The sequence below is a fragment of the Tyto alba genome, unplaced genomic scaffold (genome assembly GCF_018691265.1).
Source record: "Tyto alba isolate M040663 unplaced genomic scaffold, T.alba_DEE_v4.0 Super-Scaffold_33, whole genome shotgun sequence".
NCBI lineage: Eukaryota > Metazoa > Chordata > Aves > Strigiformes > Tytonidae > Tyto > Tyto alba.
The window spans coordinates 6388056-6402613 of record NW_024881308.1 but is presented as its reverse complement, the minus strand read 5'-3'; the positions used below and the strand labels follow the sequence as shown (position 1 = coordinate 6402613).

At 45.2% G+C, this 14558-nt stretch overlaps 1 protein-coding gene across 4 annotated transcripts; it reads right to left on the bottom strand.

Annotated features, from left to right (window-relative positions):
• Positions 1-610: 610 nt before the first annotated feature.
• MANBAL (mannosidase beta like) lies at positions 611-7635 on the bottom strand. 4 transcript variants are annotated; one of them, XM_033003652.2, is made up of 5 exons: positions 7588-7619; positions 5756-5804; positions 4496-4691; positions 3785-3982; positions 611-1196 (listed from the first exon to the last, which is right to left on the bottom strand). In XM_033003652.2, the coding sequence occupies exons 4-5, from the start codon at positions 3932-3934 to the stop codon at positions 1089-1091; spliced, it is 258 nt and encodes an 85-aa protein (XP_032859543.1). In that variant the 5' UTR covers positions 3935-3982; positions 4496-4691; positions 5756-5804; positions 7588-7619; the 3' UTR covers positions 611-1088. The 4 variants fall into 4 exon arrangements, with proteins under 4 accessions (XP_032859543.1, XP_032859542.1, XP_032859541.1 ...); XM_033003651.2 differs by lacking the exon at positions 7588-7619 and adding an exon at positions 6346-6975; XM_033003650.1 differs by lacking the exon at positions 4496-4691 and having other exon boundaries at positions 7588-7635.
• Between the last annotated feature and the right edge of the window lie 6923 nt (positions 7636-14558).

Below are 14558 nucleotides of genomic sequence, written 5' to 3'. Positions count from 1 at the left end.
GTATATGTCTCTTGCCATATAGTCATGCTACACAGCTTGCCACCCCTTGGATCTTAAAATACCACAGCTCCTCAGGCTGAGCTCATATTCAACTTCAGGAAGAATTCAGCAAGAGGAGATGCAGCAAGACTATAGCAGGTGAGGCTGGGAGGGAGTTTGCAAATGCAACAAACCCCAGCTGTGTCGAAATGGAGCACATGGTTAGGACTCAGCTAGCTGACAGGAGGGTTTATCAACACTACAGTGAGACAGTGCTGTTTGATACGTGACCAATGCAGCACTCCAAGACTCCCTCCTCAGAGCAGCTTCTCTCCAAGATGCAGTACCTGGTCTTCTCAAGTTTCCAAGAACACCCTGTTATCACAGGCATTAAATTCTGCACCTTCCACAATCAAATTGTTTCCTGATTCTTGTAGTCATTGCAGTCCCCACCACAGCCTTGATTCTCTGAAATGTACCTGCTTTCAAGGGTGGGAACAGAAAGGAAAAGCGCATGGGTGGGGAATAAGAAAGAGGTAGCAACGCTGGGGAAATGAAAGCTTTCATCTACAGCAGTCTGGAATCTGATGAGTTATTGCCTAAAGAATTAAAGAATATGACAGAGACATTATTATTAAGCCATAAAACGCATCTATGTATTTCAGACTAGATGACAACAGAGATGAATACAAAGCTGTGTAGTGTGGTATCCTTGATCCATTTGATCCCTCTGCTTTCAAAAAATACAACACAAACCGGTATCCAAAGTAGCAAACCCATGCTCCACCTTCCACAGGGACTTTACTACAAATCTGAGGCAGCATGGAGGAGCTAGGACAACAGTCCTCTCTACCCATCAGAAATGACAGAAGTTACTTTAATGGTGACTGACACATTAATCATGTCAAATGAAGTCCTCTTTGCTTGTAAGAAATCTATGGCAGAACCCCACCCCTTCCACTCTTGTAAGTTCCTTCTCCCTTGTCCCTGAAAGCTAAAGCATGGCAATGCCAGAAAACCATTTTATAGTTAGTTGCCTTTGATGTCATCTCCGAGGAAGCATGATTATAGGTGATTATTTTTTCTTTTGAGGCTCATCGGTCATGCCTTTATCGTTTCTTTTTGGTTTCCTTCTTGGGTTTCTTGCTTATCTGTGGAGCAGTTGCCTTTGGCTTCTTCACTGTCTCTGAATTCTTAGGCTCGAAACTGTCCGAGTCCTACAAGAATCAATTAAAAAACAGTCAGTAACTTTTTTTTTTTTACAATTTGCTGACAGCACACTTTAGGAATTTGAGTATAAGCCAAAGGAAGTAAGTGCTGGGTATCTCTGTTGGAACACATCTATATCAAACTCAGTCCACATTTAATGAGAGTTGAGAAGCACCATCTCTGCTTCTTCTGCATGTGCTTTTTGATGAGTGTGAGTTTATGCACAGAAACAGCTTGTTACCAGAAAAGCCGTTAAAAGCTTAAGTGTCTAAACTGGCTCTGGAGAAGAAAAACAAAACCAACTTTAAAGGCAAGAAGAAAATCAACACCAAATGAAAAATGTTCAAATTAGGAAAAGGAGAAGATACTGTATAATTACCAGTGTGCATGGAAACATTCAGCAGGTATTTATGCCAAATGTTAATCATTATCATGTGCAAGACAAAAAATATTCCCCAAAACAGTAGTAAAAATGTAAAGTTCAGAGACTCTAAACCAAGCCCAAAATTCAGGGAGGGAATTGCAGGCAAAGCTTCCTTCACCTGGACTAACAAGGAATGCTTAGATATGCTGCTTGTTTCCTTTAGGCAAGATGACAGATAATATTTCAGCCATGGGAAATAAAGTCTAATTATCTTGTAAAAACACAAGGGAACAGCGCCAGTCTCATCTGAGAAAGCGCACACATGCAGATTGCCTCCTTTCATTAAATGCATTTGAGTATAAATATTGCTTTAGCATCTTGGTTTCTATCAGTCAGAGTGTGCCAACTGTAAAAGGACACACAAAAAATGGCTGAGCAAGACGTGCTAGTTTCAAGCTTCCAAGACAGCGCTCCAGATAATGGAGGGGGAGGCGAGCATCCGACAGTATCCTTTTAATCAAGGAGCTTGGTTCAAACATCTCTCAAGTTACTGGGCTATTACAGTTCACATCTGTGTGGCTTTCCAAGGAAGGAGACTTGGCTGGCTTTCCAAAGGCTGTAATCGGCACACGGGGAGCTGGCAGGCTCTGGAGAAATGGAGCAACATGCAGTTATTACTCGGGGATGCAGTGTGCTGCTGCTGTAAAGCGAACACTGCTGCCTTCTAATGTTCAAACCAAGGTAGACTTCAAAGCCTGAAGCCTCCAAGACAGAGAAGCTCCTCAATAGCCTACCCAGACTCAAGCACCATTCCCAAGATCTGGAGGGGTAGCCTCTGGTGTTTACGGTCTTCCAAATTAGTTATATGGACAGTAAATCAAGAGGGCAGTATACATATGGAGAAAATAAGAAGTAGAGCATGTACACATCAAAGCATGCTTGCAGACTTAAACAGTAACAGGTCCTTGAGCTTTATCATTTTAATTGGGGGCCTGGTTTTCAGTTTTCCACTTCAAACTAAAGCTCTCCTTCTTTTCAGCTTTCAAGAATCAGGCTACTCCATATTTCTCAAAAATTTATCAGGGGAAAACATGGACCCTGACAGCCAGGTGCTGGTGGCTGCAGAGTAACGGTGTAAGACTTGCAATGCCACTGCATCGTGACCAGCAGCTGCCTGCTTCATCTCCCTGCTGCAGTTTCTGTGACAGGACTAGCAGGAGGGAGCACGCACCCATGCTGGGGCAGTGTCACTAATCCAGCACACCGACACAACTTCACATCACACCAGCAGTTAAAGGTGAAAAAGTTGGGTCACGAACTGCATCCTTCACACTGTACCTCACCCTCAGGCATTCCCTTCCCCAGATATGCTGAAAATTTCCATGCTTCCTCTGCACAAGAGGGAGCAAACATGTCAATAAAGACAGCCTGAAAACAAAACTTCCCATGCTGAGTTGTTACTGAAAATATACCATGTATGTTTACACAAAATCTGCATCAACCACCAAATTTACAGCCCTGTCACCACCACTGAAATATCTGTCCCCAGCACCTCAGGCTTTATTAAGCACGTGGAGCTCTTTTATCAGAAAAGCCAGGCAGATGCAGGTCATCCCACTGTGGCCCAGTCTAGAGGAACTGGAGTCCTGTAGCTCACCTCAACCTTTCACTTTAGCCTTCTCCTGTACCAGTTGCATCAAAGGACCTTCCACTTGCCAATCCTTCCACAGGATTGTGTGTCAGTAATGAAAAACTACCTCCCTCATGTTAGAATATACTAGGAATTTCACCTGTATCTTGTTTCCAAAAATCGCACACAAACTTGAGCCCAAAGTCATTTCCTGAAAGGCAGGTCCTGCAAAGGGGGATGCCCTGCCTAGCAATTAGTAAAGCAAATCAGCAGCAGGATGACAATATGTGGTTGGGGCTAAAGCCTTCTTGTGTGCAGTCAGGAACAGCATGTACATTTAGCACAACTTGCCAGAGCTTCAGGTCACTTTTTTCACTGATATCCAGAGAGACCCTGGCTCAGGTATTTGCTCCTGACTTTCTTAAATCATAAAACAAAAGCTGGAGGTGGGAAAGCTAGAGGGAAGGAAAGAGAATGAACAATGAAACTGTCATCACTCCCAGGGGCAGACCACTGTGTCTCCATTAGCTACTTAAGGTTCCCTCCCATCCTATTTTCTCCAACTCTGCCCATCTGTATCATTATTAAAGAGCACTGCTTACTGTCTTATGGGACTTTGAAACCGGCAGGATTATGGCCAGCACACAGATAAGCTGGAAGATGGCTCCAAAGAAGAGTCCGTAGCGTAGCACATTCTCCATGAATGTGGGCTCAGGGATTTCAGGTGGGGAGAAATCCAACTCAGCAGCCATCGTGAGTGAACTCTTCTTCACCTTTAATGTTCTCAAGGAGACTGGTTACTACAAAGTGGGGGAAAAAGATAAATTACTTGCGTCATGCTTTCTGGTATTCACCTTCCGTTATCAAAAAATGACAGACTACCTCATGCAGGTTTTTTGAAGACACCCTTGATCCACAGATCCATTAGCAAAGAGAGAGATGAAAGCTGCATTTTATTTTGGATGCCTGTCTTTTACACCTGCTTAAGAAAATAGTCCTCAAATGCTAGTATTAGTCCATTTGCAAGTGAGGGCAAGACAAACAAAATATGAACAATATTAGTGCAACAATAAGTAAAAAGCTTAACAAGCAAGAATATACTTCTCCCTCAAGTTGATCGTGCATGCAAGGTGACTATTACTCATTTTTACTTACACTGTATATGTGGTCACAGCCTTGTTGTCTTAGATGGTATACAAAACCAACTACTACTTAAATAAACCACACACAATGTAGATCTGTTGAAGACACAGGAGTTATGTGTTTCAAGTGAAGCATGGCTTTAGTGGCAGGTTACACTAAGCCCCACATACCTTGTGACGCTCACACAGGTAGTTTGTGGCAGAGTTAAATACTGATCTCCTGGGTCCCACGCTAGTTCCTCAGCCACGAGCCCATCCTTTCTTCCTTCCTTTATCTTTTGCTAATGGAGTTGTCAATTCATTCTATGAATGACTAATGGCCTTCTACAATAACAGAGAACTCTCCTGCCACAATTGCTGGAGTACGCTACAGAAAGTCCCAAAAGGGAAATTCAATTAGTCTGAGATGCCATCAGAACTCAGTCGTGATTACCATCTTACTCAGTATGATCCTGGTGTGTACCTACTGAATCAGCACTACTTATTGATACTTGCAATGCTCTGTATTACTAAAGCTTGGGTGTGAGATTGTGCTGCATGCACTTTTCAGATGAATGGTAGTAATCTGCATCCTAGAAATTATTTCCAAAGCAGGCTCTGTATTTCTCATGCTAGGAGGAGATATCTACAATCTGCAGGTGTTCAGAAAGATGGTAAACTTAAGAGTATAATTTGAGTAAAGTTATAGTTGATAAAATTGAGAAGCAGTCAACAACTCAATGTCGTTGCGTTAGAGGCAAATGTCATTTGGGGACATACTAAAAGGAGTGGTATATAAATTATAAGAAATAATTATTTTGTTATTCATTATAATTATTCAGTTGAAGTATGGGATACGATTTTTAATTTTAAAACACAAGAAAAATTCCCAACTGCACGGACTGCCAGCCACTGGAATACAGAGACTATGGAATTGCTGTTACTGGTGATTCAGAAGAGCAGATCAGATAAGTATTCGCCTGGGATGGGGTGTGAGCATATATAATCCTGCCTTTGAATCAGGAGATAAGAAAGGTGACCTCTCGCAGTCCCCTCCAGGTCTGAATTTCAGTGGAAGAAAATTTTTCCAGTTCTGATTAAAATTCAATAAGCAAGGGCTGCATAGGACCTGTACATGAAGCCAGAATACACACTGGGCCACCCAGGCTCAGCAAGTCCCGGCACAGATCCAAAGGCTGCACTGGACATACAACGGTGTCAACAAAGCATGCATAGAAGTGGCTCATCCCTAATGGCTTTTAACTTTTAAAACACCCTCTCCCCCAATCCACTAAGACAGCAGTTCCTAAGCAATAAACAGAATCGTGGGAGACTTCACCCCTGAGTTGCGTTTTATCTCAACTTCATTTATTGGGGTATCTTTAGAAAATGTTATTCTTGCCCACCCCCTTCCTTAAACAGAGCAGGAAGGGATGTTGCTTCATTCCTTACCTGGAGTTTTCCCAGGACAAACTCCTACTGATAATCCTGATTCATACGCCTGAAACACAACACACACAAATAAGCCACAAAAATAAGCTAATACAATGCAAACAAAATAATCTCCAATCTCATCTTCCACAAGTCTCCCTCCTTCCCCCTTTTCTATTTTACCTCCCTGGAGGGTATTAGTAATTTTCTAACAAATCCCAGGTGACATGACCAGCAACAAGAGCTCTCAAGCAGGCTGGTAGCAGCTGCCACCACCATTTTAAGCACTAGCCCATGAAATATCCTCAGAGACCTGACATCATGCTCCAACTAGTCATAGTAAAGTGTTCTTGCTTGTATAGTAGCCACAGCAGGCAACCCACATTCAGACCATTAGTCTTCCTGCTATCAGTGAAGTTGAACCAATATCAGCAAAATTCTTCCTGTTTTAAAAAACTCCTGTGACTAACACAATGCCCAAACCTGCACAGGCAAGGAGGCTAAGCCTTACACAAATGAGCAGGCCAAAGCGGAACACTGGGGAACCAGGGCTCAGCCTTCTGCACTGAATGCATAACTTGCAAAGTGAATTTTCTCACTGAGAGCGCTACCGCCTTACACCGTGCCTTGCAGCTAATCCAACAGGTCCTGGATAGTGGAGTCTTCCTCCCTGTTACCAAGAAGCTAAGTGTCACCACCTCTTCCTTGGCTAATATCTCTTCTTCTCCACTGGTTATCAACCACCTTTTTCCTCAGACCACCTCACCTGTTAACGTGACTACACTTAAGATAGTTGTTCATAGGTTGCATACTCCTATTTCAGACCCTGAGAGGAAGCTTCCCCCTCACCCCTCCAGCTTACTCATTTGGTCTAACAGCAGCTACCAGCTCTATCCATGAGCCTGGCCACCTCACTGGAACAGAACAGCAGAAATAGGTCACAAACAGTTGCACTGAAATAAAGGAGCTGATTTTCACTATCCGTTTAAAAATATTCAGTCTTGCCTTTATTAGGGTTTTACAGCAAGCTAGAGACCCACCCCCTAAAAGGACTCAGTCCTGTCGCAAAGCCAGAGCTGCACCACAGAACCAGCAACAGGCTCCTCAGGGCTGTGGGCTCACACTTTTGCTTGGTGACACCACTGGAAGATGACACGGCCATGCCCCTGGGACAGAGTATGTTATAATATAATATGTTATACTATAACATGGCTATAACAAATAGCCATGTGTTTTCAGGACCAGGGCCATAAGCTTGCCATCTCAACAGAGCTAGGGCAGACTCAAACCTTTCTTTTTGCTGTCCTGTGCTCCCAGTTGGCATCTTCAAGACCTAGAACTATATAAATAATTAGCACAGGACAAAGCCACAGGAGTACTTCGAGTAATGTATATTTAGCTTCCTCTTGGGGTGGAAATAAAGAGCGACAGTATCAGTGCAGAACACAAAAGCTTCCGTGAAAGGATGAGGCAAAAAACCCTCGCGCTGGTTTTCTGAAATGGCTTGGCAGGTGTCGGGATGGAGACTGGCCAGTTCGCGCTGGCTTCAGGGGGATCTACGTGCGCTTAGCACCGCTGCGAACAGGACCCGCGGCAGGGCCGGGCAGCCTGCGGGCTGCCGGGCCCGCGACATCCGAAGCTTCCCCCCTGCCCCCTCCCCGCCCGCCCCGGGAGCGCAGCTATCTGCCGCTCCGCTCCGCCCTGCCCTGCCCTGCCCTGCCCGCTGCTGCAGCGGCCGCCGCCACGCACCCGGCGGGGATCCCCCACCCGCTTCCCGGGAGGAGCGGGGCGATCCTGCCGCCCCCGCCTCCCAACAGAGCCCCTTCCCTTCCCTTCCCTTCCCCGCCGCTCACCGCCCCTCTCGGCCCGGCCTCGCCGCCCCGGAAGGGATTCCGGCCGGGCAGGAAGTGACCCCGCCCCGCCCCTAGCAACCGCCCTGGTGTGGTGCGTTGCTAAGGGCGGCCTGCGGGCCCTCCCGAAAGGCCCCTGAGGCCACTCCGCGTCACGCTGCCGCCGTGGGTGCTGACCCCCGCGATGAGTCCCCACAGCCGGGCCCGGGTCGGCCGCTCTGGCAGCGAAGTGCTCCGGACCTCTACACCTCAGGGTTAACGCACTCGCCCCCTAAATCAGTTTGAGCATTTTATTCCCCGCCATCAATAGTGTGGCCTTTTAGTCCTGGCAGGTTTCTCTTTATGCACGAGCTTTTGATCTGCTCCCTTGAAGTGCTCTGGCAGCAACAATTAAGATGTGTGCTTCTGGCTTTGCTCTTGCTGGTTGTTTTGTTTTTGTTGTGTTTTTTTTTTTTTGTTTGTTCGTTTGTTTTTTTTGGGGTTGTTTTTTGTTTTGTTTTGTCTTTAATATATATTTTCTTATTTTTAATGTCCCGATTCAGTTGGTAGAATTTGAGTGAGATGTGTTACTGATATTGAGAAAGTCAAACGTAGTTTGTGGAGAGGAATGAGGAGGGCCACATTTCCAGTAAGGACTGAAAAATTAAAGCAGTTGTTGCTATTTTTTTCATGACTGAATAATAATATGCAACCTGAAATGGAGATGTTTTGATAAGATGACCTACAAAAGGAAAAATGGCTTGTAGTCTGTTTTGCTCATTTGTGGTATTTAAAGAATCTGATTTGCTTTGCCCTTTTCCTAACCCTAAAATACCAGTAGTGCCAGGTTAGTTTTGCTGCAGAGCTTTACTATCAGGAAGCCTAAATACTTTGGGGAAAACATAATCGATTACTTATGTGCTGAGGGAGTAAGGCATGGCATTTGTAATAAAAGGATTTTCTAGGCTGTTGCCAAGCATTTGAATTAAATGGGTATTAATGAAAACAATTTCAAAGGTTTTGAGCAATTGGATTAAAAACCTTTAATCTTTTTTAGTGCAGAAGACACCGCAGACAATGGGAGAATGTGCATGGCTGCAAGTTGCAGAGGCCAGAGGTACTTCTACAAATAAATTATTATAGCATAAAAATCATTAAAAAAACACTGTTAAATAATTACCAGAGCTTTCACTGCCCCTGGTGAGTGGCCGTACCGGCTAAGGGATAAACCCAGAGCTCAGGATCTGCCCTTTCAGCTCCCAAACACTAGTTAGGGCACAAAAACAGTGAGGAGAGAGAAATAATTCTTGTGACTGTCAAGAGAGATCCTATCAGTATGGATTAAACGGCCAGATTAAATTCTTCCCAGTACTACCAGTACACTGGATTTGGTGGTGCTGCTGTTCACACACACCTTCTCATGGGCTCTGATCCTCGCAGTTTGAAGTTTGCAGGTGAAGGGGAAAAGACACAGACCGCAACCAATACTGTACATTTTCTTCCATTCTCCTCCTCTCCCCCGAGAGAAATGGTATGACTTAGAACAAGCAGAAACAGGCAGGTGAAATTTTCAGCTTTTATACAGCTCCTTCCCCCTACTGCTATCCCGGCCCTGAGCCCACCGGACGCTTGCCCAGCAGTGCTGGGCTCCGCACCCTGACACTCAGCCTTTGAACCGCAAGCAGGTGGTGCCGTTAGCCCGCCGTACCAGCACCGCACCGACCCATTAGTTTCAGCTGATTGTGAAATGATAAAAAAGGAAGCTATTTATAAAAAAGGGAAAGATTTTTCCAAAGCCTACGAGATGTCAGTGTGTTTCAAAGCTACCATTGATTCAACAAGCGGAAATGGCAATTCTGTCAGCACCCAATTCTAAGTAGACAGAGCCCAGGCATGAAGTCTTTCTCCAAATCATCCTTAGCTTTTTTAGCTCTTTCTCCATTTCTTCTTTGGTTTGCATTGCAGTATTTCCTGCATGTCTTTGCAGTGAGACATTTTAATACCATTCACTGAATGTTTACCACATCTTTGTGCACCAAGGTCTTACCATCATCAGGTTGCATATTATTATTCAGTCATGAAAAAAATAGCAACAACTGCTTTAATTTTTCAGTCCTTACTGGCACTGTGGCCCTCCTCATTCCCTCTCCACAAACTACGTTTGACTTTCTCAATATCAGTAACACACCTCACTCAAATTCTATCAAAAGCTTTCAAAGCATTTTCCCAAGGTGAGCAGTAATAGCAACATTTGGATTCTGATGAGAAACCAAGTCACAGAAAATATGTAGACTAACACCCGGCCTGTCGATGGGAAAGGGTAGTGCTGGGGTAGTCACTAGAGCTCTCTGTGCAGAGTGGGCATTCACAGACCCCCTTCCTACACTGCCTTTCCATTCCAGAGTATGAAGGTCTCAGAGCTTCCAAACATCAGGAGTAGGGTCCTCAAGTTGGGCAGCGGCACCCAAGAATCGGTAGCCAAAGGACCTTTGTGAGCCTGGTCACTGCGAGCCAGTGGCAGGGTTAGGACTGAAGCCCTGTTCACTGATTGCGGCTGCAACGTGCCATGTAACCTTCTAGCCACAGCTCCTTTCCTAACTGAAACGAGAGTGGTAAGACCAAAGACGAACTCCTTAATTACCAAGATTCACTGCTGGGATCTGAGCTCTGTCTGCCGGGGCTGGAAGAAGGGATGGTATTTAGAGAGCCAGAAATTCAGGAACCAGTAACTCAAGCCTACAGCTGAGTGCAACATGCTGACATCTGGCTGAAACTCTTGGCAGTTCACTTGGGCAATGCTGAAATGCTCCAGCAAAAATGCTAGGAAATAAACAGAGCCAGACAGGTACGGGCTCTATAAATGGATCTCACCCGCAGAGCCCATCAGGCCTCCTGACAGATACACATCTCACAGGCTGGTGCCATTTGCTCTATTGTAGTCTCAGTGATACGTTAATGTTTGAAGATTAAGTAGGCTTTTCAAGCAGGCTTTTAACACTATGAGACAGTACTTTCTGATAGCACTTCTTGCACATTTTGAATTACTGATTTATTTTGTCTGGTTTTAATCTGATCCCTTGCTTCAGACTCATTCTCATAGTGCAAACTGTGCTCTCATCCAGAGGGACTCCTTCCTTGAGGTTATTTTGATAAACGTCTGTATTCAGCTTCCTACCAATCTGAATTCCTCAAGGGAAAATTCTCCCCAGGAAATCTATTGATGTTCAAAGGATTGAGTCTGGAGGATCTGAAGATCCAAATCCCAGCACTTTATCCTTCCAAGGTGGAGAAAGCAAGTCACACATGATTTTCTAATGGCAAGTCTCACCGCACCTGCTGGGTTTAAGTTTTGGGTCCTCTGCTTCTTCCCTAGAAGAAACTGGCAACAGAGGCCAAATCTTGTCTTTCTCATCTCATTTTTGGTTTGCTTGCCTTCCACAGAAATTATTGCAGTTTTGCAAAGAATTTAGGAATTAAAGTTACTGTCTACGCACCAGTAATGGACAATGTAATTAAATGATTGATGATCAACTTACGTATAGTGTGCCTCAGTTCTGCCACTTGGGATAAGACATTTGAACCAGAATGTGTCCCATCCTTACCTCTAAGATAGCAAATCTAGGCAAAAAGTATAACTTCTAATCTTAGGCAGTTCTGTTTAATTTACCATTAGGGCATTTGCGATTAGTTATTCGCCACCACATCGCTCAAGTAAAAGAAAACCAGAGAGAACAGTTGTGTGGGGCGCTCTCAGGAGTGGTGGAGACTGGAGAAGCTGGGGACCAACAGCTACTGTCTGTGCCATTTTGGAGATGTGCAGAAAAGCTTTTGCTAGCTGAGAATATGGGATATTTTTTTGCCATTTGACGAGTTACTTCTTACTGTCATTAGTTTCAACCTCACAAGGTGAGCAGGACCATTTCACATGCTGCTCAGCTTATCTGAAGCTATATGTTGTGCACCTGGAATAGACAGAGGCAATTTTTTAAAGCATGGCATGGAGACCGGAGGAGGTAAAGCTAAGAGGAAATCAATATCTTGGAAATTGCTGTCGGATCCTAACACTGTGTCCTTTGTCAGCAAAGGATTGGCACCGAAATGAAACTAGCTGGCATGTGCTTCATCCAAGGACCCTAGGGAGGTTAGGTCTGCATGGATATGACTCCAAAATCCAGCAATTCCCGCAGCAGAAGGTATCTGTGGCAGATCATACCTGGCTGAAGACTCCATCGGGCTTGCACTGGTGTAGGCTTGGGTTTAGGGGACAAATGGACAGTTATCCACTGCGTGTTGCTAACTTGAAGTGATGATCTGCGGGAGGTAATTTGAGTGTTTCATTCCTCATGTTCTGGGAGCCAGCTGCAGTAGGGAGGAGAGGTGGGGAGAAACGGGGGAAGTTCTAGGGACAAACCAAGAGATTTTCTAAAGAGAAAAAGCTTTTAATTCTGCAAAACGAGTTTGTCATCTGTTGTGCCAAATTATTACTGATACTACCCCTAAAACGAAGTGCCCATGACGGATGCTGTCACACAACTAGTATGTTGAGACTGACCACCACTGATATGCAGAGAGCAGCTCTCAGGTTGTGAGCGCAGAACTGCAGCCAGAGCCACCCTCCTGTGTGTGAAGGGGGTACCAGCTCTACCTGCATGACTACCCTACTAAAAGCATGACCATGAGAACAAAGACAATAGTTGCCAGCTCAAATACGCACTGCAACATGGATGGATGCAAAACTGTTTCTAGACAACACTGGACCCTCTCACAGTCTGTAGCATCTTCATCCAGAGACGTTAGCAGCCAGAGCACCCATTGTGGGACTCAAGGCGGGGCTGACTGTCAGCAATAGTGGGGATCACAGCCACGTTTGCTGCAGGGGAAGTAGCCTTGCTAGCCGGAGGGAGAGCTCAAGGAGTCTGGCAGAGGAGCTCCACAAAAGACCGTTCTGGGTCCTGGGAAGACACGAAGGTTTTGACTAAAGCTGGGAAAGGAAATCCCGGGGACAAAAAACCTGCTCATAAATAGATGCTATTTCAGAACTCCTAAGCTGGATACACCCGGCAGAGCTTGGAGGGGTTTCAGAAATTTCTGCTGCCTCCCGCAATTAATCTGAAGTAATAAAGAGGGCTTGTTGTTGTGTGAGTTTTGCTGGGTCCAGCTGTACATGACAGGAACCCAACCCAGGCAGCGCAAGGAAACCCCTAGGATGATGGAGCTTTATATAGCCTTGTTTGAAAGAAGCTCGCTTGAGATATGAATGCGGATTACAGCCCTCCTAATCCAAGCTGGGCAGCAGGCAGCTATAAACAAGTCAATTACAGACTAATTCTCCTTGATCTGAGATACTGCCTGGTATCTTAGAGCAGCTCTGTGTAGGGCAATGGGCCAGGCGGACAGTGAATTAGTTCAAAACCACGCTATAGGATAACACCTTGAAATAGTGTTGGCTCTCAGCTGGTTTAACAACATGGTCTGATTCATCTGTTCAGCCAGCGTAGCACTAAGACAGTGGAAGAAAAGTAAGTCATGCTGAAAAATTGGTGCAACTGGCCTCACACATGAGAGAACACAAACAGATTGTTTCAAAAAAGCAAACAAAAATCCCTTTCCAGTTTGCAGAGACAGCATACAGCTGTGTGCACCAGTACAGGGATTTTGGAAAACCTGCTCTGTGCTACTCAGAAATCCCCTTCTCCAGTGTTCATGAGTAGATGATACAAATGATATACCTGCCTGATTTGCACAGCAGATTTTCTCCCCATAAACAGGCGGGTGGTGCCATTTCTTTTACAACTGGACGAAGGCAGCAGTTCTTGCTTCTCTTTGTGTTGTTGTTCTATTTCTGGATTCCATTGGAAGGGCCCTGGTCAGCTGCTCAGTTCAGGGTCAGCTCAAGCTCCTGCTTTGGTTCGTTCATCCTTTCTCATGATTTCTTTGAGAAGTGGCCTGGTCCTGATGTGATACCAAAGAGAACACAAACCCTTGGAACGCTCAGAGCAGGGAGAGCCCAAAGGCATCGGTGCACATCTGTTTGGGTATAGAGTGACTGTTGTTAAACACCAGAGTCATTTGACATGCTGAGCTCACTTGAGCCTTTCCAACTGTTGGGTTACTGCTTACTGGGAGCCCATGGTTTGGAAGGAGGATATTGCTTCACTAAGAAGTGAGCCATAATCACAGTGATGATCTCTTACCTCATCAAGAAGCAAAAGGGCAACGACAGAGTCAGACCAGCACAGAATGCTCTTGACCCCCTGCACACACAGGCACCCACGCGCACAGCAGATGCAGCATCCTTCCCTACAACCCATCTCTGCCACTGATAGCTGTGATGAGAGCTCTGGTGCAAGGTGAAGGTATCTCAGGCAGGTATGAGTCATCTCAACTGCTGAAACATCTTCCCAGCATCGAGTCACACAAGCCCTGAGACAGGAAGGGCTGGGTCCTCATCAATTCTGGGCATTATAAAGTCAATATGAAAAATCTGGCAGGTGGAGCTCATGCTGGCACCTCATTTTTAACTCCTCTGAACTGTCCCGGTCTTCTTGGCACCACAGTTATGTGTTCTTTTTAATGGGGCTTTCATAAACCTTGTTCCAGGAATGAAAACAGCTGCCAGCGCATGCAGCACCCCAGGGAAGACCCTTGCCTTGTTCCAGAGCACATGAACGGAGCAGGGCCCTCCAGCTGCTTTGTGTGCTTGATGTGAAGCTGTGATGTTTGCGAGGGACTGAAGCATGAACTGCCCAGCTAACGCTAGCAGGTGTGAGTAACAAAGCAGAAGGAGGAAAAGGCTGATAATCAAAGTAAAAGAAAATAGCAAAAAGATAAACCCTCCTGAGCAGGCAGTATGAGAAAGTATTAATGGTTAACTCACTCTCATTGTGGAGTAGGAGGAAAAAATGCAATTGCAAAGGGAAAGAAAAGTTTACCTTGCAAAGCAAATTTGTCATTCACTCTGCCAGATTATCATTGTTGTTATTTGCTCTCCACTC